At 39.6% G+C, this 27319-nt stretch overlaps 2 protein-coding genes across 2 annotated transcripts; one reads left to right on the top strand and one right to left on the bottom strand.

Annotated features, from left to right (window-relative positions):
- The first annotated feature begins 1901 nt into the window (after positions 1-1901).
- LOC311289192 (uncharacterized protein) lies at positions 1902-3759 on the top strand. Its single transcript, XM_084406996.1, has 4 exons — positions 1902-2694; positions 2856-2906; positions 3000-3131; positions 3345-3759. The coding sequence occupies exons 1-4, from the start codon at positions 1965-1967 to the stop codon at positions 3629-3631; spliced, it is 1200 nt and encodes a 399-aa protein (XP_084263122.1). The 5' UTR covers positions 1902-1964; the 3' UTR covers positions 3632-3759.
- Positions 3760-10737: 6978 nt separating this feature from the next.
- Positions 10738-24573, bottom strand: LOC311289517 (uncharacterized protein). The gene is made up of 3 exons (XM_084407591.1): positions 24517-24573; positions 23699-23911; positions 10738-14195 (listed from the first exon to the last, which is right to left on the bottom strand). Exons 2-3 carry the CDS (start codon positions 23850-23852, stop codon positions 12706-12708), a joined length of 1644 nt encoding a protein of 547 aa, XP_084263717.1. The 5' UTR covers positions 23853-23911; positions 24517-24573; the 3' UTR covers positions 10738-12705.
- Between the last annotated feature and the right edge of the window lie 2746 nt (positions 24574-27319).

Here is a 27319-nt window from a genome sequence, read left to right on the forward strand (position 1 = left end):
AAATAAAGTCACTCAAACTTGCATATGGATGTAAATTTTGAGGTAATCATTCCTCACAGTCACACAGCATGCTTTATGAAGCCTGTCCAATAAATACTATTAAATTGTGAGATCCGACAAGCTATTCACGCGACCGGAGGTTTCTGTGATTTTCCCTGTATGTGCTATAATGCTGCGTTCACACCAAACGCGAATAGCGCGTCAAATTCGCGCCTGCCGCGTCTAGTTATACGCTTGACCACTTTGTGTTAATTCGCGCGTCAAGAGCGAAATTGACGCGCGTAAAATCAAAAGTTTGAAATGAAATTTACGCGCGTCAGAGGCGAAATCCGGAGGCGAAAGTTTCGAAACCTGTTGGCGGCCATCTTTTTTAGATGTTTATCGAGCATTAGCAGTAGCATTAATCGAGAGAGTCACCGCTCGTATATGCTCTGGAGAGCAGAAACAGCTGCGTAGGAGACATCGTCGCTGTACTCGGGTCCACCAAACCCTCCGGAGGGTTTCAGGGGTTTCACAATTTGCTCCAGGAGGTAGGTTTGGTGGACCTAACGGTGAGGACGCTGACGAGGACAGCGTAGGCCGTATAAGCCTCGGCCTCGAGTGGTCGCTGCATGACGAGCCCGCGCTGTACATCCCGGCGCGAAGTTCACCCTCGCCCGCACCTAATCTGTCATTTATTTTTGTTTTGATAATAAATGGAGCCAGCCTCCAAAAGTGAAACCTGTCCTGTGATTTTTTTTTAAAAGTTTTTATACACTAAATTGTGTTTGTTGTCTTTACATTAGATTAATAAAGTTTCATATAATCTAGAATAGATATGGAATAAAAAGCATTCAATAAAAAATGAGTATCTCTCATATTGAAATCGAGTTTTTATGTGAAAGATTTGCTTTGTTGTGCATTTTAGTCATATTACAAAATAATTTATTGAGGCCAAACATAAAATAACATTATAAACTGTCAGTTCACCACGTGACAGCAGCAAGCAGGCTCCTGATTGGTTAACGCGGCGCGAATTGACGCAGAAGTTCAGATTTTTCAACTCGGGCGGCAGACGCGAATTCGCGTCAAACGCGTGAATGCACAAATAGCACTAATAAAATCATTCGCGCATAACGCGCTTAACGCGCTAGACGCTCAATTCGCGCTATTCGCGCGAACTTGACGCACGAATGAGGCGTATTCGCGTCTACCGCGCCGCCCTCTACGCCTCATTCGCGCCGCAGGAATTTTTTACGTGCGAAACGCGTCTTTGCATTGACTTAACATTGAAATCACTCGCGCCTGACGCGCTATTCGCGTTCGGTGTGAACGCACCTTAAGGATGCTGACTGCTGATCTATATATATTTATTAAAAAAAAATGAAAAGAGAGAGAGATGAATCAAAGTGATTAGCATGGTAATGGGTATGACAATGTTGTATGTTTGGTCTTGGAGGAATAGATCTGCTACGCTGTTGCTGGTTTTATTGCTGCGGCAGAGCAAGTACGGGACTTGCTACTGCCAATACATACACAACACGCTGCTGTGAGAATGTAAGACATGCTGCTGCTGTACAATATAGCGTACATGAATTACCCGTAGCTGATCTATACAGATGGAGCTGGTGAAGGTGGAGGGTTTCTTAGAGGGCAGGAACCAATCAGTTGTTTCCTATAGATAATGTGATTATGAACAGGTGAGTAAAAGGACCTATTAGCCTGCAACATGTAGAGTTTCATGCCAGAACTTTGTATATATTTTCTGTTGTGATCAACATAGTGCCACAAAATGTTGTGAGTAGATAAACATCTACTGAACCCGGAACATCCCTTTGATTATGATTAACAATTAACTTGAACTACTTCTTTATCTGAAGCAATGCAGATAAAGTACAAAAGACAGTAAATCAGGACACTATAAAAGGAACATGAGAGGCTGTGAGGATGACAGAGCAAGAGCTGGAAACAAACATCAGTGAAGAATGAAGGGTTTAGTATGTTTACTGCTGCTGTTGGAAACCTTTGTGTGTGTCGTACAGCATCAGGTAGATGGAGGACTCAATGAGAATGAGATCAGTCAACAGCTCAGATCTGAGGACGGAAGACAGAATCCACCTCAAACAGACACTTTGAGAGATGAAGCTTCAACTGACAGCCAACAAAACTACCATCTGTTCTTCACTGACATCCATGCAGCGCTGAGAGAACTGACCGCCACCGTTACAGAGCAGAAAGTGAACATCAGAGAACTGACCGCCACCGTTACAGAGCAGAAAACCATCAACAGAGAACTGACCGCCACAGTTACAGAGCAGAAAGAAAACATCAGAGAACTGACCGCCACAGTTACAGAGCAGAAAACCATCAACAGAGAACTGACCGCCACAGTTACAGAGCAGAAAGAAAACATCAGAGAACTGACCGCCACAGTTACAGAGGAGAAAGAAAACATCAGAGAACTGACCGCCACAGTTACAGAGCAGAAAACCATCAACAGAGAACTGACCGCCACAGTTACAGAGCAGAAAGAAAACATCAGAGAACTGACCGCCACAGTTACAGAGGAGAAAGAAAACATCAGAGAACTGACCGCCACAGTTACAGAGCAGAAAACCATCAACAGAGAACTGACCGCCACCGTTACAGAGCAGAAAGCAAACATCAGAGCTTTAGAGACGCGACTGAGGGAAGAGATGAACAGGAAAAATGATGGTACTTCACCAAAACATTCACTCTTTTATCAATGATCCTCAAGAGTAAAACACCAATGCAATACATTGCATAGTATACTGTGTAAAATGTGTTATATATGTATTACAATAAGCAGTGTGAATTTCATTTAACATTTAACAGAATTATTATTTTCTTCACAGAAATCTCTAATCTTACTCTAAGTCAAGTGGAGTTGAGAAAGGAAAATAGAGGTGAAACTACTTGAATGATGTTAAATTCAGTGTAAACATTCTCAGTGTAATACAGTAATATATCACTATATTGCTTATGTTTTTCAATAACAGACAGAGAAATAGCTTTTTCAGCTTCACTGATGAAATCTGGCAGTGGTCATATTGGTCCTTTTACCACTGCCATCACACTAACCTACAGGAAAGTCTTCACAAACATAGGGAACGCCTACAATCCAGTTACAGGTAATTATCAATGAAATGAGTCATAAAACTCAGTTTATAGTAATGAAAACCCTTCTGCTCCATTCAGACCTCTCTGCAGTTGTGTAATGTGTATTAGAGAATTAAATGATTTGCCATCTTTCAAAACTATTACACATTGTGCTTGGTAAATAACAGAATAATAACAGAAATAACAGAAACAGCTGATTCTGTATCTCTTGTTATTTGATTTAGGTGTTTTCACAGCCCCACTGAAAGGAGCGTACATGTTCAGAGTCACTGTATTTGGTATTGGCGGAATTCGAACAACTACAGCCATTTTTAAGAATGGAGAGCGTACAGTTATGGCACATGATATTCAGCCTCAGGCTCAGGCTCGGTTAACCTCCTCTAATGGAGTTGTGTTGATCCTGGAGGTTGGAGATGTTGTCTATGTGAGACTTTGGTCTGGACACTGGATATATGATGACCAGAATAACCACAACACTTTCAGTGGTTTCCTACTGTTTCCCTTAAGATAACAGGAGCTTTGCAGAATGTGATTCCAATAATACTGAACTTTCAGTGTATGATTTAATTGAAATCATGAAGTATCTTTGACATATAAATCTGTATTATTGAGGACTAATGTGTGTTTGAAATTTGCACTGAGACAGGAGCCATGAATATCACGTAACTCAAAAGTGATAAAGTTTCAAATCTAGTATGTTAAATATTATCTTTTTAAGTGTAGTTTGTAACTGATCCTTGATCTATATATCTTAATCCTACATAAATAAACAAGAGAATAAAGAGACATTGTGTCATTTTCTTTTTCCTCATATTTTTATGGCAAAGGAGGTGGTGTTATAAAGGGTTAAAGAGATTTGGTACTCTATTATACTGATTCCAAAAGGAACGACTACACCACCCAGGATTAACTACCCGGGAAAGACCCAATGGCCCACAGGTTCGATTTTTCACAAGATGACCCAGAGACTTGGATACTTGGAATACAAGGTATAAATCTTTATTAATAATCAGTTTTGTTTTGGTCTGCTATAATGTATAACTTCAGAACTGTTGGTTGAGTCCACAAATTGTAGATGTATAGAGGATGATGTATCCCAGTCACAATCAAAGGGAAAAAAAGAAAGGAAAGTGATGCATCAGAAAGGGGAAAAAAGCAAGAAAGAAAGACAGCCACAAACCTTTGACACTGGCAAGGATGCAGGTTTTGAAAATAAGCAAGGGACAGTGTAGATTGTCCTTTGAATAACCCCACTATTAGAAGTGTAATTTCTTTATCTCAGGTTTGTCCAGTGAAAAGGCCTTGCTTGCACATTCCTTTGTATGTATGTAATGTACATCTGTTATGCATTAATATGGATACACGTGTTCGAATGGGAGAAAGTCTCATATTCTGTGCATTATGAAAGCCTTTTGGAGCGCAAAGTTCAGAAGGCAATCTTACCGGATATAGACCATTTATAGATATGTTATACAACGTATATCTGATATGAGATGATGTCATTTATGATCTTATTGGTTGAATAACGGGATACTCACTCTATATTCTTATTATATATGTTGTTTTCAGAGATCTGCTAGGAGTAAGTTCATTTTTAAATTGATATGGTCGATATATTTAGTTATCAGGCGTGTTTTATATTGGTTTCCATCTCTTTTATTAACCATTTCATCTTTTTCTTTTCATTAAAGGACAACTCTGGTTAGTATACTTGCCAACTTACAATCAAACCTGGATTCTAGATTAGCTTTCAGTTTATTAACCCACACATTTGGTCCACAGGCAGTGGATGGAGTGGTAAGGCCTATTTATACTTCTGCGTCGAACTCACACCGTAGCTACGTCGTAGGCTGTGTGTAGCGCGCGTACCCTTCGGCATACCCTGACGTGCACCTCTCCAAAAATGTAACAACGCGTCAACTCTACACGGACGCAAGCGCTGTGATTGGTCTGCTAGGACTGCTCCCTCTGGTTTCACATGCTCCCTCTGCATGTGTAATTGCGCGTCAACGCGGACAACGACGCAGTAGTATAAATGAAAACCAACGCGTTGCCTACAGCGTAGAGGCTCCGGCGTAGGTCCAACGCAGAAGTATAATGAGGCCTTTACTGTGCGTTCCCACCAAATGCAAATAGAGCGTCAAATTCGCGTCTATCACGTCTAGTTGTTCGCTTGAACATTTTGAATCCATCCGTGCGTATAAAGCAAAAGTTTGAAGCGAAATTGACGCGCGTCTGTAGCGAAATCTGCTTCTTGTGGGCGGGGCAAGTGCAGCGGTTGTCTTTTTGCAAGATGGTTGATGTTCATCGACCATTCCTCAAGAGAGTTACCGCTTTGTAAAGCAGAACTGGAGGTTCTCATAGGTGTCATCGTCGCTGTACTTGGGTCCACCAGACCCTCCGGAGGCGAACCCAGTTTGGCGAGTTTCACCATTTGCTCCAGGAGCTGCGCCTGGATGACGGCTGCTTTCAGCGGTACTTCTGGCTGTCCAGCGCCCAATTTGATAACCTGCTGTCCCGCATCGGAGCAAGAGCGAGGATCACCCTCCAGGACACCACCTACAGGCGCTCTATCCCAGCTGAGGAGCGCCTGTCCATCTGTCTTCGGTTAGTAAATGTATATGAAATTTTAAATACAGTATATTAAATATATGCTAATATACGCTATGCTATCAATGTTTTTCAAACTGTGGTACGGATACCACTGTTGGTGCTCTTTCTAGTGATACTCGGTTTATTGCTATAACCTACAATTTTTAATATTCTCTTGGCAGACGTGATGCTGTCATGTCTCTATCTGTAAGCAATATGTAGTGCTTGTTTATTGTTTATTGGTTATTGGCACACTAGTGATTTTAATACACCAGATACCCTTTTGTTTTTGGAGATTCAAAACTTTGTAAAATTGCTAGCAAACAAAAAAATATGGTACATTTAAGTAAAACAGACTGGTTATTGTATATAGTTGAATATGTAACTACAAGTGTACTTGTAATAATATTTATAACAATGTTTTCTAGGTTTCTTGCCACTGGGGACTCATTCAGGATGATAGCGTCCAGCTACAGGGTTGTTGTCTCCACAGTTTGCCAGATCGTCCCCCAGGTAGTGACTGCCATCTGGGACTGCCTTGTTGAGGACTACATGGCTGTGTCCACCACCGATGACTGGAGGTCCATCGCAGAGGGATTCCAGGAGCAGTGGAACTTCCCTCTGTGCTGTGTAGCGGTGGATGGGAAGTATGTGGTCATCAAGGCACCCCCCAACTCAGGATCCCAGTTCCACAACTATAAGGGAACCTTCTCCATCGTTCTCCTTGCAGTTGTGGATGCGAAGTATTGTTTCCGGGTGATCGATGCTGGGGGGTACGGCAAGACCAGCGATGGTGGGATTCTGGCGAACTCCGCATTTGGACAGGCTCTCCGGCTGGCACACTTCATCTGCCTCCTGACCACCCTCTACCTGGTGCTGAAGACAGAGGACCCCAGCCCCATGTCTTCGTGGCTGATGAGGCGTTCCGGCTGCAGAGGAACCTCATGCGGCCCTTCCCTGGACGCACGCTTCCTCCAGAGAGGCGTGTCTTCAATTACTGCCTCTCCAGAGCCAGGCTGGTGGTGGAGAACGCCTTTGGCATCCTCTCCTCACAGTGGAGGATGTACCACCGCCGCCTCATCGAGGTCCACCCTGAAGTTGCGGAGGAGTGTGTGAAGGCGACGTGTGTTCTCCACAACTTCATGAGGTATTTGGAAGGGAGAGAGGCACCTGCTGTGAGGGGCTCGGGACATGCTGGAGAGGAGCCACTGTCAGGTCTGGGTCGGGTTGCAGCAAACAACTCCTCCAGAGAGGCACTCCTCCAGAGAGGGTGAGGGATGTCTTCATGGCACAATTCTCAGCGGAGGGAGCAGTACCATGGCAGCCGACAGAGTAGCATTTGAAGTCTTCCTCATGACTTCCCCACAACGGCTCTTTTAAGAGCCACCCACAAACCTATAAAGAGCATGACTATCTAAAAACTGTTTTTCCTCCATTATTACTATATTCTGTACTTTTTTCAGGTTTCAGCCCCAGTTCCAGGCTGCCAGGTCCACCACAACATGCATATTTATTAAGTTTAGACTCAGTCACTAACTTTTTCAAAATGGTAGGTTTTCCACGTTAGTATATAAGGTAAAATGATTTATTTATTTTAGTTTTCATGATAAATGGAGCCAGCCTCCAAAAGTAATTAACCTGTTCTGTGTTTTTTTTCTCACTCAACACTGTCCAGACACAATGTTCTTATACACTAAAGTATGTTGGTTGTCTTTACATTACAATAATAATGTTTTATATAATCTAGATCTAAAAGTAATACGTCTCATATATTGAAATCAAGTTATGTGATAAAAGATTTGCTTTGTTGTGCATTAGAACCACACCAGGCATTTAGTCATATTACAAAATAATTTATTGATTTAAATAATATGAATATAGATAATTTATATTTAACAATATGAACAGAATTTAAAAATAAAAAACAAGACAATATTAAATGTTAATACAACACGTTGGTAACAATAGTCATTGAGAGATTGATTTTCTTCATCTGTAAACATGACAGCATATATGCTTTGTAATGTGGCTTCATTGGAAACACACCTGTCACTTTCTCCCTTGATATTTCTTCAGGCTGTCCCTGGGCCTCGAGGTGATTGTCCTCTCCGATCCGGGCAATCCCAGACTGCTGCTGACCCACTTCTCTTCTCCATCTCCTTCCTCTTCTCCTTCAGGTACGTGTCCCTGAGGCTTTTCCACTTTTTTCTGCAGATGTCCTCTGAATAAACACATTATCTTGTTAGCGAAAAGTAGCTGTAAAATAGTTGTAAAATAGCGGCAAGGCAGCTTGCTAGCTGGTTAGCAGGTCAATAACGTGACTCAAAAGAGAAATGTGTAACATTTACAACTTACCAGGTTGCCCAATCTCCTCACTGACCCTCTTCCAAGCGAGGTCCTTTTTATTCCTGTCTCTGTAAAAATACGAACTACGTTGTACAGCTCCAGTTGACTGCTCACCGCCAATATACGTTTTTTCCCCATTTTGAATGAATGACTCCGAGCAGGAGTTTATCCCGTCACTTCACCACATGACAGCAACAAGCAGGCTCCTGATTGGTTAACGCGGCGCGAACAGACGCCAAAGTTCAGATTTTTCAACTCGGACGTCAGATGCGAATTCACGTCAAACGCGTGAATGCACAAAAAAGCACACAATTACATTCGGAAATATACAAGCTTTGTTTCCAAATGACCCAAGCAAATATCCTGTCAACTTTTATAAACCCAGCCAGTATAATCCCAATGAACACATCCAAAATGAAATATTTAACATATGAAGAGTTCAGATGCAAAAGCCTCTAAATGCCATCTGAAATTTTCTTCTAGAATGATCATTTTTTATCAAGCTCGTATATTTAAGTTCAATAATTTCACTTAAATGGCAATGCAAATTACCTATTAATTGTCATTTAAGTGAAATTACTTAACTTAAATATACAAGCTTTATAAAAATGATCATTCTAGAAGAAAATTTCAGATGGCACTTAGAGGCTTTTGCATCTGAACTCTTCATATATAACAACTGCAAAGCGTCTAATTTGTAAACAAAATGATTTACACACTAAATCCAGCATATGCTCCGGCAAAATTTGCATATTTTTAAACTCTAAAGACAGACGTCACATATTTTTGAGAACTGCCCAACCTTTTGACGCTCTCAACGCTTTCTCCGGTCCACTGTCAATCCCAAAATGCACTGCGCGAGCATGAAGCTCGACTTCCATTGGAATGAATTTAAAATGCTCGCTCCGCTCCGCTCACTCCGTGCCAGTGGACACGCACCGTCAGGTTTCATCTCAGAGAGTCTAATATGAAAGCAGAACAAAGAAATTTCATACGCAGCACCAAACTGTTTGTGAAATGTTAAGGTTGTTAAATCTGACAATAACCTTTTATGTTTGACGGTTCATCTCTTCAAAACGTTCCCAATTAATTGAGAACTAATTGAATCAGTGGGGGCCTTTTATTTCTCCAGGAGTTGTGGAGTTGAATAACAATCTAAAGTACTTAAACATTCCACCACAGTTTTTTGGGAAAATGAAACTAACAAAATTTATTGTCACAATAACAAATTGTTGCTAGCTGTGTCCTTGGAGTTGTTCAATGGGACGGTCTGGTTTTGTCACCTAGCAACTGCTAAGCGGCAGTACCATTTGTACTGGACTTTTTGAATTTATAACTGCCTAAAACAAAATGGGGGTTGTAAACCTATCTAAAATTTCACCATGGTCCTTTTATTTACATAATAAAGAGTATAAACTATATAAAATCACATGTTGGTAATATATAGGCTAAGTCAACATTTGAACCTTTACTATACTTTTTCATTTTTATCATTACATACATTAGATTACTTGATTAAATTGAAACCCAATACTTAAATACTTAAAGTGTAATCTGGCAATTTCTCAATTTCAAAAAATTTGTAGTCTCCAGCGTGCAGTGACTTGTGGGGTAGGCAAGGCTGCCGAGGATCCTTCTGATGTATCCTGCATTCACGAGAAAAGGACGCATTTACAGGCCGCATTTTGAAGGATTCGAAGGATTAATGTTTTTTTAAAGAAGTCTCTTATGCTCATTAAGCCTGCATTTATTTGATCAAAAAATAATGGTTTTCTATTTTAATATGTTTTAAATTATAATTTATTTCTGTGATGCAGAGCAGATTTCTGTGATTCATCAGCCATAACTTATTCATCAAAGAATCCTGAAAAACACATTACAGGTTATTAAAAAAATATTAAGCAGCACAGCAGTTTTCAACGTTAATAATATATCAGCATATTAGAATGATGTCTGAAGGATCATGTGAAACCTAAGACTGGAGTAATGGCTGATGAAAATTCTGCTTTGCATTACAGAAATTAATTATATTTTAAAACATATTAAAATAGAAAACCATTATTTTGTTTTTTACGGTGGGAGCCGGACGAAGCCGGCAACTTGAGAGACCAGGGATGATTCGCCTTCGTGGCCTTGTCTGGACACTGTACGGGGACTGGAGTCCTCTCTGAACACTGAACGGGGACTGGAGTCCTCTCTGGACACCGGACAGGTTCTGGGATGAGCTTGGGGACTGAAGGCCTCTCTGGGGTGAGCTCTGGTATTGGAGTCCTCTCTGGACACTGGACCGGAAACAGAGACTGGAGTCCTCTCTTGACACTGGATGGATTCTGGGGTGAGCTTGGGGACTGAAGGCCTCTCTAGCGTTGGCATTTCTGGGCTGAGCTCGGGGACTAAAGGCCTCTCTGGGGTGGGCTTGAGGACTGTAGTTGTCTCTGGACACTGGACGGGGACTGGAGTCGTCTTGGGACGGGAGACGTCCTCTCTGGACACTGGACCACACACACAGATACCAATCTAACATTTGAGGCTAGATGGCTAGATTATTATTGTAATGCTCTTATGGGTGGTTGCCCTGCACACTTAATTTACAAACTACAGCTGGTCCGCAACGCAGCAGCTAGAGTTTTTACTAGAACCAGGAAGTATGACTGTCACGGATGGAAGAGGAGTCAGACAGGTGGTAAGTGAAATGTAACTTTATTAACAGAAACATTATAAACACATGCGTTAACATTATAGTTCTTCCCCTCTATTGCGATCTCAAAATTCTGGCCAGTTGATAATACCTAGAAGATCAAAATCAACTGCTGGCGGTAGATCCTTCTCCTATTTAGCACCAAACCTTTGGAACAGTCTTCCTAACATTGTCCGGGAAGCAGACACACTGTCAGTTCAAAGCTAGACAAAAGACACATCTCTTTGACCTAGCATACACATAATACATTATAGACTTCTATAATTCAATGTTAGGCTGCATAGATTAGGTCAGCCGGAACCGGGAACACTTCCCATAAATCCTGATATACTCGTTACATCATAAGAAGAATGGCATCTGCGCTAAAATTAGTCTCTTTGTTTATCCCGAGGTTTACCGCAGTCCACCGGATCCAGATCTGATGAAGGACCTGTGCCTGACACAACGAGAATGCAGTCCTGACTAGTCCCAACTAGTCTCTCCCCTGTGAAGGCATCCTATCCCTTTACCTCTCTACAGATAAAGCGTTGTCGGGATAATTTCGGTTTGCGCGGCTATGCTGAAGCAATAAGATTCTGTATTACACATTTTAAGGCCAGACAAGTAGTTTGTTGAGGGTTGGTTTGTAGGGAAGGACAACACGCCTGTGCACATATATTCAAACGCGCATACCTATAGACTGAACTCTTAATACACATGTGCACGCCATCAGTGTTCTCACAGGTCCGCGTTTTACAGTTTGCATAGAGAGAACTTAAGACGAGTTTTCTGTTAAAATGGTGTTGTGTTAGTGGCCCCTAAGTTAATAAACAATGATCGTTGTGACGGAAGTAAATCAATCAAAACAAATTTTAGCTCGAAAATGACTTTTATTCTAGACCTGCTATAAAGCCAAAACAATCTCTGTTACTTTAATTTCCTATTATCACTATAAAGCCACTTTGGAACAATCTATATTGTTAAAAGCGCTATATAAATGAAGATGACTTGACTTGACTTGACTTGACAGTGGACAAAAGAGACAGATTAAAACATCAGCTGTAAACGGGAATGTGTCTCCCTCATCTACTTGTGATCCAATCAACCTAAATGCATCTTAATACCAGGTGTAAAGAGGGCTTTAGATTTATTTTCCACATTTCAAATGACTTTCTTTCTTCCTTTGGTGGCAACAAAGTTACCGAAGCAGCTCCATGGGAACCTAAAGTAAAGACGGAGGAGGAGTGAATCCATAACAACAGAGTCCCGGGGGACCAATGCCAATAAAACATCCGAATGCTAATAAGAGCTTGACGATCATAACAAAACATGGAGTTACCATTTGCCAAAAAAGCACCAAAAGCAGGCCTAGAGCTGAACAGGTACATAATGCACATAAACAAACAAAGAAACTCCAAAGCCAGACGACATGCTGACAAACACGCAGGTGCCATCATATATCATAAATACAAAGGGATAAACAAGGAACTAAACAAGACAAGTGAAACCATTGAAACATGATTCGTAACTATAGACACAAGAAATGTGAACTGAAACAAAAGAACAGAAAATATATCTAAACAACAGTCTCTACTAAGAAACTAAAAATACAGGAGGACTGTGACAAGTGCAAAGGAGATGGTCAGGTGTGGATGTACACATCGGGTGAATCACTTGTGCTGAACATTCCAGGCTGGAGTCTTGTAGAAGATGAGTATCTGATACAGGCCACATTTAAAAGTCATGTGAATATACTCACACAGAAAAAAAAGACATCAAAACATTTTTTATGGAAAATCAGATATGTGAATATAGCCATCATTTCACACAGATACATATTTACTGGTTCCATTTTAAATTGCAGAGCCTCAGATCTGCATGAGTTTTCAGGTATATCTGTAAGCGTGATGACAAGAGAAAGATTTTTGAAATTGCTCCTTTGAACCTTGTCACACAGATAAACACAGCAATTACTTTCCAGAATGAGTTTGCAAATGCAGTTTCAGGTTTCTTTGATATGGGAAACTCTCCTCACACTGAAGACATGGGAACTTCTCTCTTGTGTGAGTTATTACATGATTCTTATGGTGTTTCCTATTTGTGAAACTCTTTCCACACTGACGACAACTAAATTCTTTCGAGTGAATCCTCATGTGGCACTTAAGGTTATCTTTATATCTGAAACTCTTTTCACATTGAGCACATTTGAATGGCTTCTCTCCAGTGTGAATTCTCATGTGGTAATTAAGAGTTAATTTACGTCTGAAACTCTTTGTACACAGATTGCATGCAAATGGATTTTCTCCAGTGTGAATATTCATGTGTTCCCTAAGGCTTTGTTCCCGTGTGAAGCCATTCCCGCACAGAGTGCAGGTGTAAGGCTTCCCTCCAGTGTGAATTCTCATGTGGGCATTAAGTTTTCCTTTTCTAGTAAAACTCTCTCCACACAGTTTGCAGATGTAAGGCTTCTCTACAGTGTGAATTCTCATGTGCCTGGTGAGGGTTCTTTTCCAAGTGTAAGTCTTTCCACATTGTTGGCAGGTGTAAGGCTTCTCTCCAGTGTGAATTCTCATGTGGACTTTAAGGCTTTCTTTTCGAGTGAAACTCTGTCTACACTGTTTGCAGGTATAAGGCTTCTCTCCAGTGTGAATTCTCATATGGACTTTAAGGTTCCCTTTTCCACTAAAACTCTTTCCACATTGTTTGCAGGTGAAAATACTCTCTCCAGTGTGAATTCTCATGTGGACTATAAGGCTTCCTTGTTGACTGAAACTCTTTCCACATTGTTGGCAGGTGTAAGGCTTCTCTCCAGTATGAATTCTCATGTGAGCTTTAAGGTTTCCTTTATGTCTGAGACTCTTTCCACATTGTTGGCAGGTGTACGGCTTCTCCACAGTGTGTATTTTCTTGTGGGCTATAAAGTTTCCTTTTTCAGTGAAACTCATTCCACACTGTTGGCAGGTGAAAGGCTTTTCTCCAGTGTGAATTCTCATGTGCCTGTGAAGGTTTTCTTTTCGGTTGAAACTCTGTCCACACTGTTGGCAGGTGTAAGGCTTCTCACCTGTGTGAATTCTCATGTGGACTTTAAGGTTTCCTTTTCCTCCGAAACTCTGTCCACACTGTTTGCAGGTGAAAAGGCTTGGTCTAGTGTGACTTCTCACATGGACTATAAGACTTCCTTGTTGATTAAAACTCTTTCCACATTGTTGGCAGGTGTAAGGCTTCTCTCCAGTGTGAATTCTCAGGTGGACATTAAGGTTTCCTTTATGTCTGAAACTCTTTCCACACTGTTGGCAGGTAAAATCGCTTCTAGTTCCTGTCTTTTGAGCTCTTTTTTGTGAGGAAGTCTTTTTAGCTCGTGTCAATCTTTTTCCAGTCATGAAATCATGTTTATCATAATGTTCTTTCTCTTCTTCCCTTTCATTAAGTTCATGACTCACTTCTTTCAGTGCCATCAGGTCTAGGGCAAAAAAAAAAAAAAAAAGACAATCCAATTTAGACATTTAAAGCATCAAAACCAACAACATGTATGCTCTATACCTTATTCTATCCTACATTGTCTTGCAGAGTTAAGTTTCATTGCTAATCAAATACACCTGCCTGTAATTTTCAAGCAGTCCTGAAGACTAAAGACATTTTGGGGTTGGGTTAAATTTGCATGCGAGTTTGGTCTTGGAGGACCACTATTTTAGTTTAGCTCCATTCTTGATCAGAGTTGCCCATCCCATCTATAGATCTTCCTCAATACATCAGTGGTTTTAAAACCAGGACCTAGGAACCCACCAATGCACATTTTGCCCCTTATTCATCACATTAAGATCATAAGCTTGTTAGGAGAGAGATTGAGACATTTGTCATTTTTGCTGACAGCTTTAAATCGCAAACTACAATACCTGTTCATCAATAAGGTGAGAACCGGACCCGTTATAAACCTAAATATACTCGAGTGAATCAAATTAATTGAAAAGTGTACTATTCAAATAGTAGTAGAATATGTTTGCTGTCGTAATGATGACAGTAGCGCACACAAAATTAGTAGCGGTTCCGTGCTCTGGTGCATTTTGCGGAGCAATCACACTAGTCAAACAAACCAGACTTAGGGGGTCAAACGTTTTGGGGCACGGTTCAGATCGCCTAGTGCAGTGATTCCCAACCCCCGGTCCCCGGACCGGTGCCGGTCCGTGGACTCGTTAGTACCGGGCCTTGAAATATTCCCAGAATAATGTTTTTTTTTTGTTGTTTTTTTTTTTATAATAATAATAATTGTCTTTTTTAAATGCTTTTTAAGTGCTATGACGTCATGTTATTTAATCCAAAAACTAAACAATAAATAGATTAAAATGTGTTTATTTGAGCGCCTTGCGATTGCTTAGCAACGCGTCATATCTGAACGGACTGCAAAAAAGCGAGCTGCACCTGAAGTGACAGGGAAGTGGAGAGATGAGCGGGCCGCGATATTTTTTTTTCAATGGCTAATTTCATTGCGGACAGTTCTGGTAAAAGAAAAGGCAATGACCAACTTGAAAATAGCGAGAGAGAGAAAGAAAAAAAGTCAAGCTTCATATATACGATACCTCGTACCTGTAGGCCTACATTGGATTTACGACAACAGGCGATTCCGTGGCGCCAAATCCGTTGTGTTATTTGTGGTGAAAAACTGTAAGCTGGTTTTCGTTCATATTTGTGAAGCAGACCTTTTTAAATTTCGTTTTATTGTATCCTGGAATTTGTGTGCATTGTTTTGGATGCATATGTTTTTTATGGATGCTCAGGAAGAACAGCTTGTCTTGTGCACAGCTATGTAGTAATATCAATAAGCAGTTCATGCTCACATTAAAATAGTTTTGTTCTCATTGGTCTGATCTGGTATTTTTTGTTAAAGGTTAAAGCTTAATCTCTAATTTTATACTTTTAAAAATGATTGGCTGAAATCACTAAGTTATGTGTTTGCTATTGTATTCTGAAACTGTCTGTTCTGAAACTGACTGTTGAAACTGGCTCTTATTTTCATACAATTAGCCTTTGTTGTCACCTGTTGGTGATTGAAAACAAAGTTGCTGTTGAAGTGATTGTCTTTAGTGGTTCTGGAGAGATTTGACAGGTGAAATGGACTGGTATTTTCATACAATTTGCCATTACTGCCACCTGCTAGTGAGTGAGTGCTGTGTGAGTTGCTTTTGAAGTAGACCTAGCCTAATTGTATGGCAGAAAAGGGAAAAATTTTGTGAACCGGTCTGAAAGTTTAAAAAGATTGGTATATTCATACAAGTAGCCTTTGTTGCCACCTAGTTCATTATATGCAAATAAATGATAGGCTATTACTGTTTTACACAGTGATATGTTCCAAACGATGCATCTTAAAATTGACAACTGGTCCCTGGAATTTTTTTTATGAATATGCTGGTCCCTGGCACAAAAAAGGTTGGGAACCCCTGGCCTAGTGTAAGTACATCCTTAATGTTTTATTTGATTTTGATAAAAAGTTTTAATTTAAAAAATCTTTATCACCCAGGAACAGTGGTTCTTAACTCTTTCCCCACCAATGATGAGATTATCACTCATTTATGACACAATGCTCTCCTGCCATTGACGAAAGTGAAAATCAATAAAAATGCTGGTGGTGGATGGCAACTTAAAGGTCCCATGGCATGGATTATTTAATAATGTTTCCTGTGGTGCCTTTATAATGTTAGCATGTGTTTCAGATAAAAAATTGTCAGAATTTAGAAATAAAAGGCATTTTTCCAAGCCTGATTTTAGCCTCTGATTTTAACGCTCTGTTTGAAGGGGCGTGTCCGCTGTGAGACTTCAGTGTAAACGCCCACTGCTGTGATTGGCTGACATGCTTGCATATGAAATAACTAGCATTACATGTGGACTCTCGAATATTTTTTACTAGTACAGCTATTATACATTTTTACCATTACAGCTATCGAGATTCACAAATCGTGAGAAGTTTTTAAAGTATTTAGATCTATTCCCATCGCATAAAAGGTTGCAGTGATGAGCATTGAGCAGATGACAGCCTGTTGATCGCGTGAATGAAGATCTTATTGCAACGCAGTTTCTGCACTCTCACTAATGATTTCACCAATGCAAACATGATGTAAATACAGTAAGAGCTTCGTTGTGCAGTGTAACAGCGTCATTGATTTCATAACGAGTTTTGGCAAGTGTCCAGATAAACTCGCGCTGTGTGATTGACAGCTTGGGCGATTGGAAAGGGATTGTTCTTTGATCGCTTTCTGTATATTAATCACAGTTTAAGTAAAATTATTTTCTTCCTACTAAGAGAAACGATGTGAAGTTGATCTTGTAGTCACTGGCTTGATTTACTGACGCATAAACAGTATTGAACGACTTTGAGAGAAAGAATATCTGTCAAAACTTGAACAATTAAACATCAGAAATTGGTAGCTCGATCGATTTATTTTCAGACGTTCAGCAAGGCCAGCTCTGTATTGGCCCAAGTTGAGGAAACAGTCGTCGGTGAAATGTTTGGACCATACAAAACTTTGGTAAGTTGTGTCGGCGCATTTCCAGAGAAAAAAAATAATAACCCACTGGTTCTTCAGAGGCTCGGATGAAGGAACTAAAAAAATACTTTTGTGTTCATTTGTACATCCAAACACTGAGCAACTGCCATGCTTCGCTCGTTTGCAAGCCATGATGTCTCTCGAAGAAAAACCAATATCGCGCTCGCTTAGCTCATTTTCTCATGGGCGGGCCAAATTCTCTGGGCAGGCAAAGCAGAGAAAGGGGAGGTAACCTTTCCCCGTATGACGACATATTGGGAAGATTCCAGATTGGCCCACCTGAGCTTTCATTTTCTCAAAGGCGGAGCAAAAATCCACCTGTCTCTAAAGATCCACTTGTACGGGACAAAGAATTTTACTTGAGCCGCGTTTCCACCGCAGGAACTTTCCCCAGGAACTAGGAACTTTGGGCTGGTACTCGATGTGTTTACACCGCAGGAACCAGGGTCTAAATGAAGTTCCGGGTAAATATTTCCCCCTCCGATAGTCCCTGCTCATGAGGTAGTACTTTTTCAAAGTTCAGGAACTTTCAGGGGTGGGACTTGTGCGCTGCACAAGCTGATTGGTTGTGTTCACGCCGCATTTTGGTTGGATGACTCCACGCAGCATTTTCTTTATTTTTAACCTCCCTTTTAAAAAGTGGCTTCATGCAGTAAAGTTGTCTGTCTGCAAATATGGAATTTAATAAAAAAAACTGGGGGACTGGCGACGAGTTTCAGGCTTTATTATTTGGGTATTTGTGGAAGAGGAAACTTTCTGCGCGTTCGTCACAGCCATGTCACGGCCAATGTCCGCAATAGCTGATAACATACAATTTTATATCTAACGTTAGCATTACGAGCTCTGAACACGCTTTATCAGTGCTCGTCTCTTTTCTGCCACAGCTTTTAATATTAAGTCATTATGTTTACACATTGTCATCTATTGCAAGGCAAACCATGTTACAAATTTACTATAACAGGATTGAAATAGCGCATTGAGGTTGGTAACAAACAACTATTTACAAGACTGTCACTATTTATGATTGATAGACGGGGTTCAGGCTTTTTTTTAAGAGTATTTGCGCAAAAGGAAATTTTTGCGCGTTCGTCCCAGTCATCTCACAACGTACCTTGTCTAATTGTATACGCATACGAGCTTTCTGAACACGCTTTAGTATCAGTGCTCGTCTATTTTGTTATGTTAATTACCTCGTTAGTAAACCAATAACTGCAGCACAGTTTGAATCTCCTCCATACTTATAAATGTGGCGCTCAAAACTGATTACTGTCCGTCGCAGACTGGGAGGAGCAGTTGCGCGCAGTTTACCTTCCCGGTACTTTAGACCGCGGTGTAAACGCAGAAAGCAACCGGTCTGGGGCAAAAAAGGTTCCTGGGAAAAAAGTTCCTGGGACAAATTGTTCCGGGTAATTTCGGTGGAAAAGCGGCTATAGTGTTAATATGCAAAACCATTGCAGATTTAAATGGTTTTGCAATTAAATGGCAGCCATGTTTTTACATGGTACAATGGTACTGTAGGACCCAATGGTCCTGGGGCCCGTTTCAATAAGGAGGTTCAGCCAACTCTGAGTTAAAACTTGATCTGAGTTTCAGAGCAGCTCAGTTGAGTAGGTTGACTCGGATTTAAAAGCGTGCACCCCGACTATGAAAAGCCATAATCAATGGAGCTCCAAATTACGATTCACCATGGCAATCACCCGTCAAAAAGACGTCTGCTACTTCCAAGTCAATACGCAAGTAGCAAAAAGGAACAAGGCAAGTAGAATGAAAATTCAGTAATATAAAGACAGCAGGCTACTACACCTTTCTGACTTGTGTACTGATTCTTTATAGTTATGTTATGTTCTTTTGCACTTTGATCTATTTGAAACATTTGTTTATTTTATACATTTTGTGTATTCTTTAAAAGTAGACCACTGTTGTTTAAGGTTCTTTTTGTTATATTGTAGAAATACTTAAGCCCTATTCGGACTGGATTGGCTTAAAGCTACAATATGTAAAAAAAATTGCCGCTATAGGGTTGCTAACCTCTTACAATAACAAAGGCATAGATTGATGACGGAGTGATAAGCGGAATGATGGGACTTGTCGTCATGCTGAAGGATCTAATAATGTTTATAGATGAGTGAATACATTGATGTTTTTAACATGACTGTGGTAGGAAGCAGGGCGTGATTGCTAATAAGAGACAGATATCAGCGCCACATGCGAGTCCCGCAGATATAAAGGAATGAGGACATTTAATTCTACCGAACTAACGTTACCCGCAAGTGCTGAATTACTACTCACACAGGTCAGTTTATTAGATGAATGAAACTTGTGAGGAAACGCAGCGCTGTTTCACTTGCTCTACACTATCACACTAAACTGCAATTGAGTGTGTTGAAAGTTATGTTATTCTATGTGTTAGTTTCTGTATGAGACTAGCAGTAAGCTAGATCAACATTAGAATAACATACTGATCATATTCTAACATTTCATCATGTTGAGCTATATAACTGATTAGTTTTATGTACATTTGCTCACCTGTCTAATAAAGTACATACAAGAGAGGCGTCTCTGTCAAGTTTGTCACGGACGTGGAGCTCTCAGCATCTCGAAAATGACACGCTGATATTAATCCTCGATTTAGTTCTTTTGTCCCAAAGTCTGCTTGCCATGGTCCATAATGTTTGAACAAAACAACAACAGCGTGAGCGTGCTGCTAGATGTAACGCAGTGTCCACGTACGTCGCCATGGTTACTATGTATGGCAGTACGAGTGGAAACCAGGGATAACGCGGATATTACGTCACTTGACAGGCGATAAGTGAACAGGGAGTCAGGGTCGAGCCATTATTTAAAATGGGAATTTCTCTGAAATTAAAAATCTTTGGGAACTTTACACAACTGCAGGAAATATATCACACTTTGCAAGTGATTTTTTAATATTTTAATTACAAAATTCTTACATATTATAGCTTTAACATGGAGAGGTGGGGTAAAGTAATTATCACCAGAGCTTGTCAGTGATTTTAGTCCCGTCCGAATGTGCATCTCAGTAATCATCACTGACAATGTCAGTAAAGATTACGGCGACTTTTACCTTCTGTGAAAAGGTCCAGAAAAATGACCTCGGGTAATACTAATCCCGGCTGTAAATGTACGTAAATATTCCGTAATTTCCTGTTTAAAAGTATTTTTCTGCACTTTTTCAAAGTATGGAGGCACATGAAAAAGCATTCAGTTCTAGGCGGTGGCACATCAAGTCTGTGGCAAAACTCAAGTGTTTACCACAGCATTCATATCAAAAAGAAGGTCGAAAGCACTTGTGAGAGGCATAAAACTTCTATTTTAGGTAATTGCCTTTTTTACAGAAACAGAATCCGAGCAGAATTTAATTAAGACATCGTTAGACCAGACCTAACTGTTATAGGTTATATATCTGTTTGCGCACGTGATATCAGGAAGCAGCCTAATACAGGAAGATGACGGCGGTGCAAAAAACCAAGTTACCCCTCCCACTTCTGCCAGTTTTACTGAGATTTCTTATCCCGTGTGAATTGGCCATTATTATTACAGACGTCCTTTGGTAAAATTACATTACTTCATCTACCCTTGCAAAACTAATCCCGTCTGAATAGGGCTTAACTTATCAACCCTGTAAAGCCTGAAATAAGTCAAGTCAAGTCAAGTCAAGTCAAGTATATTTGTATAGCGCTTTTCACAATACAGATTGTATCAAAGCAGCTTCACAGTATTAAATTAAAATAATACAACAAGGTTTGTTTCTAGTGGAATTTATTGATTGATAAAATTAAATATCCCCAAAATTTCCCCAACTGAGCAAGCCAACGGCAACAGTGGCAAGGAACCGAAAAACTCCATCAAGTGACCTAATGGAGAAAAAAAAACTTGGGAGAACCCAGGCTCAGTCGGGGGCCAGTTCTCCTCTGGCGTTTATGAACTAGAGACCAGATTTAACTGTAAGATTAAAAATATTATATGAATGCCTGGCTGAAGAGATGCGTCTTTAATCTAGTTTTAAACTGGGACAGCGAGTCTGAGCAACGAACAGTATCAGGAAGGCTATTCCAGAGTTTTGGAGCTAAATGTGAAAATGCTCTCCCTCCTTTGGTGGTTCTGGATATCCTAGGTATGACCATACGGGACTTTATAGGTAACCAATGCAGTGATGATAAAATCGGTGTTATATGATCATATTTTCTTGATCTAGTAAGAACTCTGGCGGCTGCATTTTGGACTAACTGTAGCTTGTTTATTGAGGATGCAGGACAACCGGCTAATAAAGCATTACAGTAATCCAGTCTCGAGGTCATGAACGCATGAACTAACTTTTCTGCATCAGAAACTGATAGCATGTTACGTAGCTTAGCAATGTTTCTAAGGTGGAAAAAGGCTGTTTTTGTAACATATGAAATATTATTTTCAAAAGACAGGTTGCAGTCTAGTATAACCCCCAGGTCTTTTACTGTGGAGGATAAAGTAACAGGACATCCTACTATATTAAAGTTGTATTGTGAGAGGTTTTGTGGGCGTTTTTTTGAACCAATAAGTAGTACCTCTGTCTTGTCTGGATTTAATAAAAGAAAATTACGCGTCATCCAATCTTTTATATCTTTAACACACTCTGTCAATTTGGATAATTTAGCGTTTTCATCCGGCCGTGTTGAAATATATATTTGAGTGTCATCAGCATAACAATGGAAACTAATTCCATGTTTCCTTATAATATTTCCAAGTGGCAGCATATATACTGAGAATAATAGAGGGCCTAACACAGATCCTTGCGGCACTCCATAGTTTACTGAAGTTATGATCGATTTTACTATTATACTGAAGATTTTTTTTACCTTTAGACAAAATATAAAAGAAAAAAAGTTTGTCATGTATTTAATATCCCAGGTTTTTATGGCCCATGATATGCTGAGAATATGGAGGGAAGCTCAATTTTTATATTTTAAAAATAGCTATTTAGTGCAGCTATTATTTATGTCCAAGATCTAGAGAGAAAGAGCTGGACGTCATTTGACTGCAGTGAGTACGACTTGAATCAATGAGATCTTTATAACAATATAGCTGACAACTTAGGCTACATAAAATGCATATAAATATCATTGGTCACTATATCTCCCAGTAACACGTCTTGGTAAGATGATATTTAAATAGTTCGTTTTATGATGAAAGCTCTATAATTTTTATTGTGGGGGTGCAAAACACAATGCAATGCAATAGGCCTACATAATGATTGAGAGATGAACAAATAAATGTTGCTCAAAATCCTGTTGTATCATATTGGATACATAGGCTATAAAAAATTGATTGATACCTTTAAAATATACAACATTTTCTAAAGGGGGAGCATAGACTCCTCTAGAGGACTTGACAACCCCAGTTTCACAAAAATCCTGTGCAATAAATATATATATATATTTTTTGGTGTTACGAAATAAAATGTTGAAATTATATTTTTAAGTTAATATCACTGATCTCCTTTTAGAAATAACAGAACCCAATGGTTCTTGAGGTCAGAAAAGTAATAAAATGGTTAGAAGAATGTTGACTGTTGTGTATTTTCACTGAAAAACTACACAAGAAACAGCGCAAATTTTGAGAAAAGCCGCTGCGAAATTAGACATTTTAGGCCGCAAAAATCAGTCAGTTTGGGATTAAACAAAATCCCTCTAGTTCAGTATGATACTAGGCAAGGCAAGGCAAGTTTATTTATATAGCACATTTCATACACAATGGCAATTCAAAGTGCTTTACATAGAAAAATAAAAATAATAAAAATAAATAAGAATAATTAAAACAGTTTAGAAAATAAAAAATAAAATACAGTACAAACAGTCGGACGAACAGTGGCACAGTGCTCATTCAGTAAATGCATAGCTAAACAGAAGTGTTTTGAGTCTGGATTTGAATGTGACTACAGTAGGAGCACGTCTGATCTCCTCTGGAAGCTGGTTCCAGCTGTGGCTGGCATAATAGCTAAAAGCAGATTCGCCATGCTTAGAGTGAACCCTTGGTATTTCTAGCTGATATGATCCTAATGATCTGAGCAATCTGTTGGGTTTATATTCAGTGAGCATATCTGCAATGTATTGAGAATATTGTACTATAGAAGTACAATGATACATTTTATAGAACATTAAAATTTTTCCCTATAAAAGTTTTTTTTTTTGTTAAAATGTGTTAAAATGTTAGTAGAGCACTTTTGAAGAAGAAGAAGAAAAAAAGACTTTTTCATTGCTCTCTATTCAGAAGTAGATATTGGGTTAAATGTTAAACAGAATAATTCTTTTGTTTAGGCTACTTGTGTATTAATCAGTCCGTGTGATTATACTTCTGTATATTCTCTATTTCTGTAGAGAGACATTTTAATAAGGATGAAATGACTGAATTCAGCTTTGAGAATTAAACCAACCTGTGTGTTCCTCAGTTTCTTCATGTTTGACTCTGAATGTTTCTTCAATCCCCATGTCTTCAATCTCCTCTTTGATAAACGCCATCTTGTCTTCAATCTCCTCTTTAATAAACGCCATATTTATGTCTTCAGTCTCCTCTTTAATAAACGCCATCTTTATAATAGTCACGTTGATCTCAGTCGCTTCACCAGGAGTTTTTCTGTGTGTTTGTCCTGTTTAAGATGAGAATTAACAGAAAGAAAAATAAATCCACACTAAATCTCTGAGTGTCTCAGTAAGCTCTAGATCAGTAGTTCAGTTCACTGGTAAGAGAGTCAGTCCAGTCAGAGAGAGAGTTAATGGACTTAAATCATCTGTGATTAGAGTATAAAACACTCAAAACGAACTCTGCAAACTAATATAAGAACACAAATTATACTGGCACTTCACATTTAGATATTTATGATCTACATTTGGTTTTTAATGAATTATAGATTAGCCTATATTTAAATGATTACAGTTTAATGAAAACATTAGCAGTTGGTTTGTAAAAGTTGTCATTACACATTTGTTGTTCTCGTTCATGTGTCGTGATTCAAACTATTCGAATCAATGAATCATTTTGTAAAGTATTTGATTCAATTGACTCGGAGTATCGAGAAGCTCGGTTACTCCATCACTACTGACCAGTGACTGAATTCGTGTTTATGATAAACTGATTCACGATAGAGGAAGTGAAATGAGACGCAAGTTTACTGTTTCTAATGTGTGGATGAGCTTTTCTCACAAAAATATGCACGGTTTCTACCGATTTAAACATTAAATTCTTGAAACAAACCTTTCTTTAGTCGAATCCCAACAGATGAATGAGCGCAGCGCAGCCTTATGACGTCATGTCACCGCACCAAATTAAAAGTCCTGTTCACACTCTGCTGTCTAAAATCACAAACGTGCATTGAAATGTACTATTTTTACCAGATAATCCCTGCATTAAAATTGTTACAAATGTGATGAAAACAAACATGCTAAAAAGAGTGTATGAGTTCATAAAGCAGAGTTAATGTGTCCGAATTGAAATACATATAAGAGTCTGTGTGTTTTTAACAAATTTGAAAAATATGGACATATTAAGTTAATTTGAGTCTAAAAAAAAATAGGTATAAATGTTTTTTGTTTTGTTTTATTCTTGCGAGTTGCTGCCTATGTAGTGATTCAAATTCGGGGTGTGGGTGGCTTTTAAAAGAGACTTTTGATTCGCTTATATGGTTTTTATATGGTTGTCAGGTTTGATGATGGCTGCTGTTTGAAGAAAATCAAAAAGGAAGGAAAAATAAATAATCACCAAATATCTATAGACCACTTCAATGGCTATTCGCCGGTTTAAGTGACATCGTTGTTCCTTGGACGTTTCCGGTTAGTTGTCGAGCGCATTCAGAACAGTGGCGGGATGTGCTTGATGTAGGCTACATGATAATTTATTTAATCTTGCTATTTAAAATGTCCAAATTAAAATGAAGGGGGTCGCACACTGGATGAGAAGCACAGCGCCGCATCGCGTCGCTTCTAGGACAATATGAGGAATCACACACCGGATGCGCACTTTCTCAGTTTATGGCCAGCAATATTGTTATGTTTAAGGACATTATGAAATTAAGATGATGTCTGTACTATGTTATGATTGTACTGTACAATTAAATACAATCGTTGCTAAGTATGCAGTCTGAACACTTCACCTCAGGACGTACATTAACTGAATTAATTGAGAATCTCACTTGAAAATCCGATCATTTTCATCCACACAGCTGATTTCTGTAAATTAATGTAAAACTAATGTATCTTGCAGCACAGAGTGAAGTCAGTATATACATTAACGACGATTTGAGAAAAATATAATGTTAATTGAATATAAAACTATGTAAATGGCGCTCTGTGGCGCAAGGTCCTGAGCTGTAGATGGGCGCCGCCGGTGTGTGTACACTCAGAAAATAATGTGTTGGAATTTTAAAGACGTGGCGCTGCGCTTCTCATCTGGTGTGCGACCCCCTTTAGGTCCTTGTTGCTCGGTAGTTGGGTGTTCCCTCTGGCCCGAAACAAACCTTTCTTTTGGAAATTAAAGTGTTTAGATTTCTGAAAAACATGCCTGGACAACTAGACACCCTTGCCTCATTTAGTATAAGCGGTTCTATGAATATGCAAATTAGCCTTGCCTCCACTCACAGCAGTGGGTGGATGACATGAAGCTATGGCCAGGAGTTAGCCATATTGACATTATTAATTATTTTATCTTTTCGGAGGGTGTAGATCATAAGGAGATGCGCAATTACAAAAGCACAGAGGCCTTCAATTACTTCTTAAGTAATAAAGTCGGGCGCATTTATTTACTGAAGCACAGAGACTATGTCTTTTTGAAAGCAGAGGTAGACAGGAGTCAAACTGCTAACCAGCCTAAGCTTATTGCTTGGGTTATGCTGCAGCAGTCAGGGGTGATAGAGATTGTCGGATGTTCATGTATTGCTGGATTAGGGAGAATGTGCAGTCATACAGCAGCTATCCTTTAAAAGGTATGAAGAAACAAAATGCTCATTTTGTTTTTATCTGTGATTTAATAAAAATAATGTGATCAGATCACTTTTGATGAATGTTTTTTTCGATTTAGTTAAGCGATGTGGGGATGACTCAATCTGAAACGCACGGCAAATGGATATAGATCAGACTCTGGTAATGTATTAGATGAATGTGCTCCTGACAAGTTGAGAATGCAGTTACTACCAGGAAGACGGGGCTTTCATGTACAGATGAGCAGCGCGGGTGGAATGCAGGGACAGTCAGGAACATTGAGCCAAAACGACTGAGGGACATAAACTTCAGCCACCACAGGGCAGGGGATGAATTTAGCATTAGGGTGTCAGATGCTCACCCACTACTAAACACCCCACAATATATTTCACAAGCAGAATTTATAAATAATGTAGACAAAGACCCAACAAAGCCACTTTTTCTGTTAAAAAACAGTCTATTGGGCAAGTGTTACAGTGTAAAACCAGTAGAGCAACCCTGTAGCCTTGCAAATACTGCAGTAGATGCAAGGTTTTTAAGACCCCATCAAACCCATGCCGGTTCTGATCTCACTGTGAGATGTAAAAGTTTCTATGAGTTGTATGTTCAAGCAGGGTTCTCAAGTCTCACGCATTGGCCGTGAGACACACGCAATTCAACCAGTTCACACGCTCACACGCCACACCATGTATTTCTCACGCTGAAAAGGCAATGCCAACCAAGTTGTCCTACAAGCTTTATATATAACGTTGTATACGAGGTGCACGCACACAAAGTGTGCTCGTTACTAGGTAACCAACAACATCGCGCGAACGCGCTGGTGTAATGCATTGGTCAAAAAAAGTCAGCGTTAGTTTTTTTTCTGATAGACCAGCCCATGAAACACGTAGATCAGCGGCCCATTGGATCTTTTCTTGATTGGCACTGGGCTGGCCCAATCACAACTTTAAACGAGTGAGCGAGTGTGCAGCAGTGTCACTGTGTATCTGTCAAAATAGTCAGCGAGATGGAGAAGAAACGCAAGGAATGTGCAGAGAAATAGCGTGAACAAATAGAAACAGGCCCTTAAAGCAGACACTGTAAAC

The sequence above is a fragment of the Rutilus rutilus genome (genome assembly GCF_951802725.1).
Source record: "Rutilus rutilus genome assembly, chromosome: 4".
NCBI lineage: Eukaryota > Metazoa > Chordata > Actinopteri > Cypriniformes > Leuciscidae > Rutilus > Rutilus rutilus.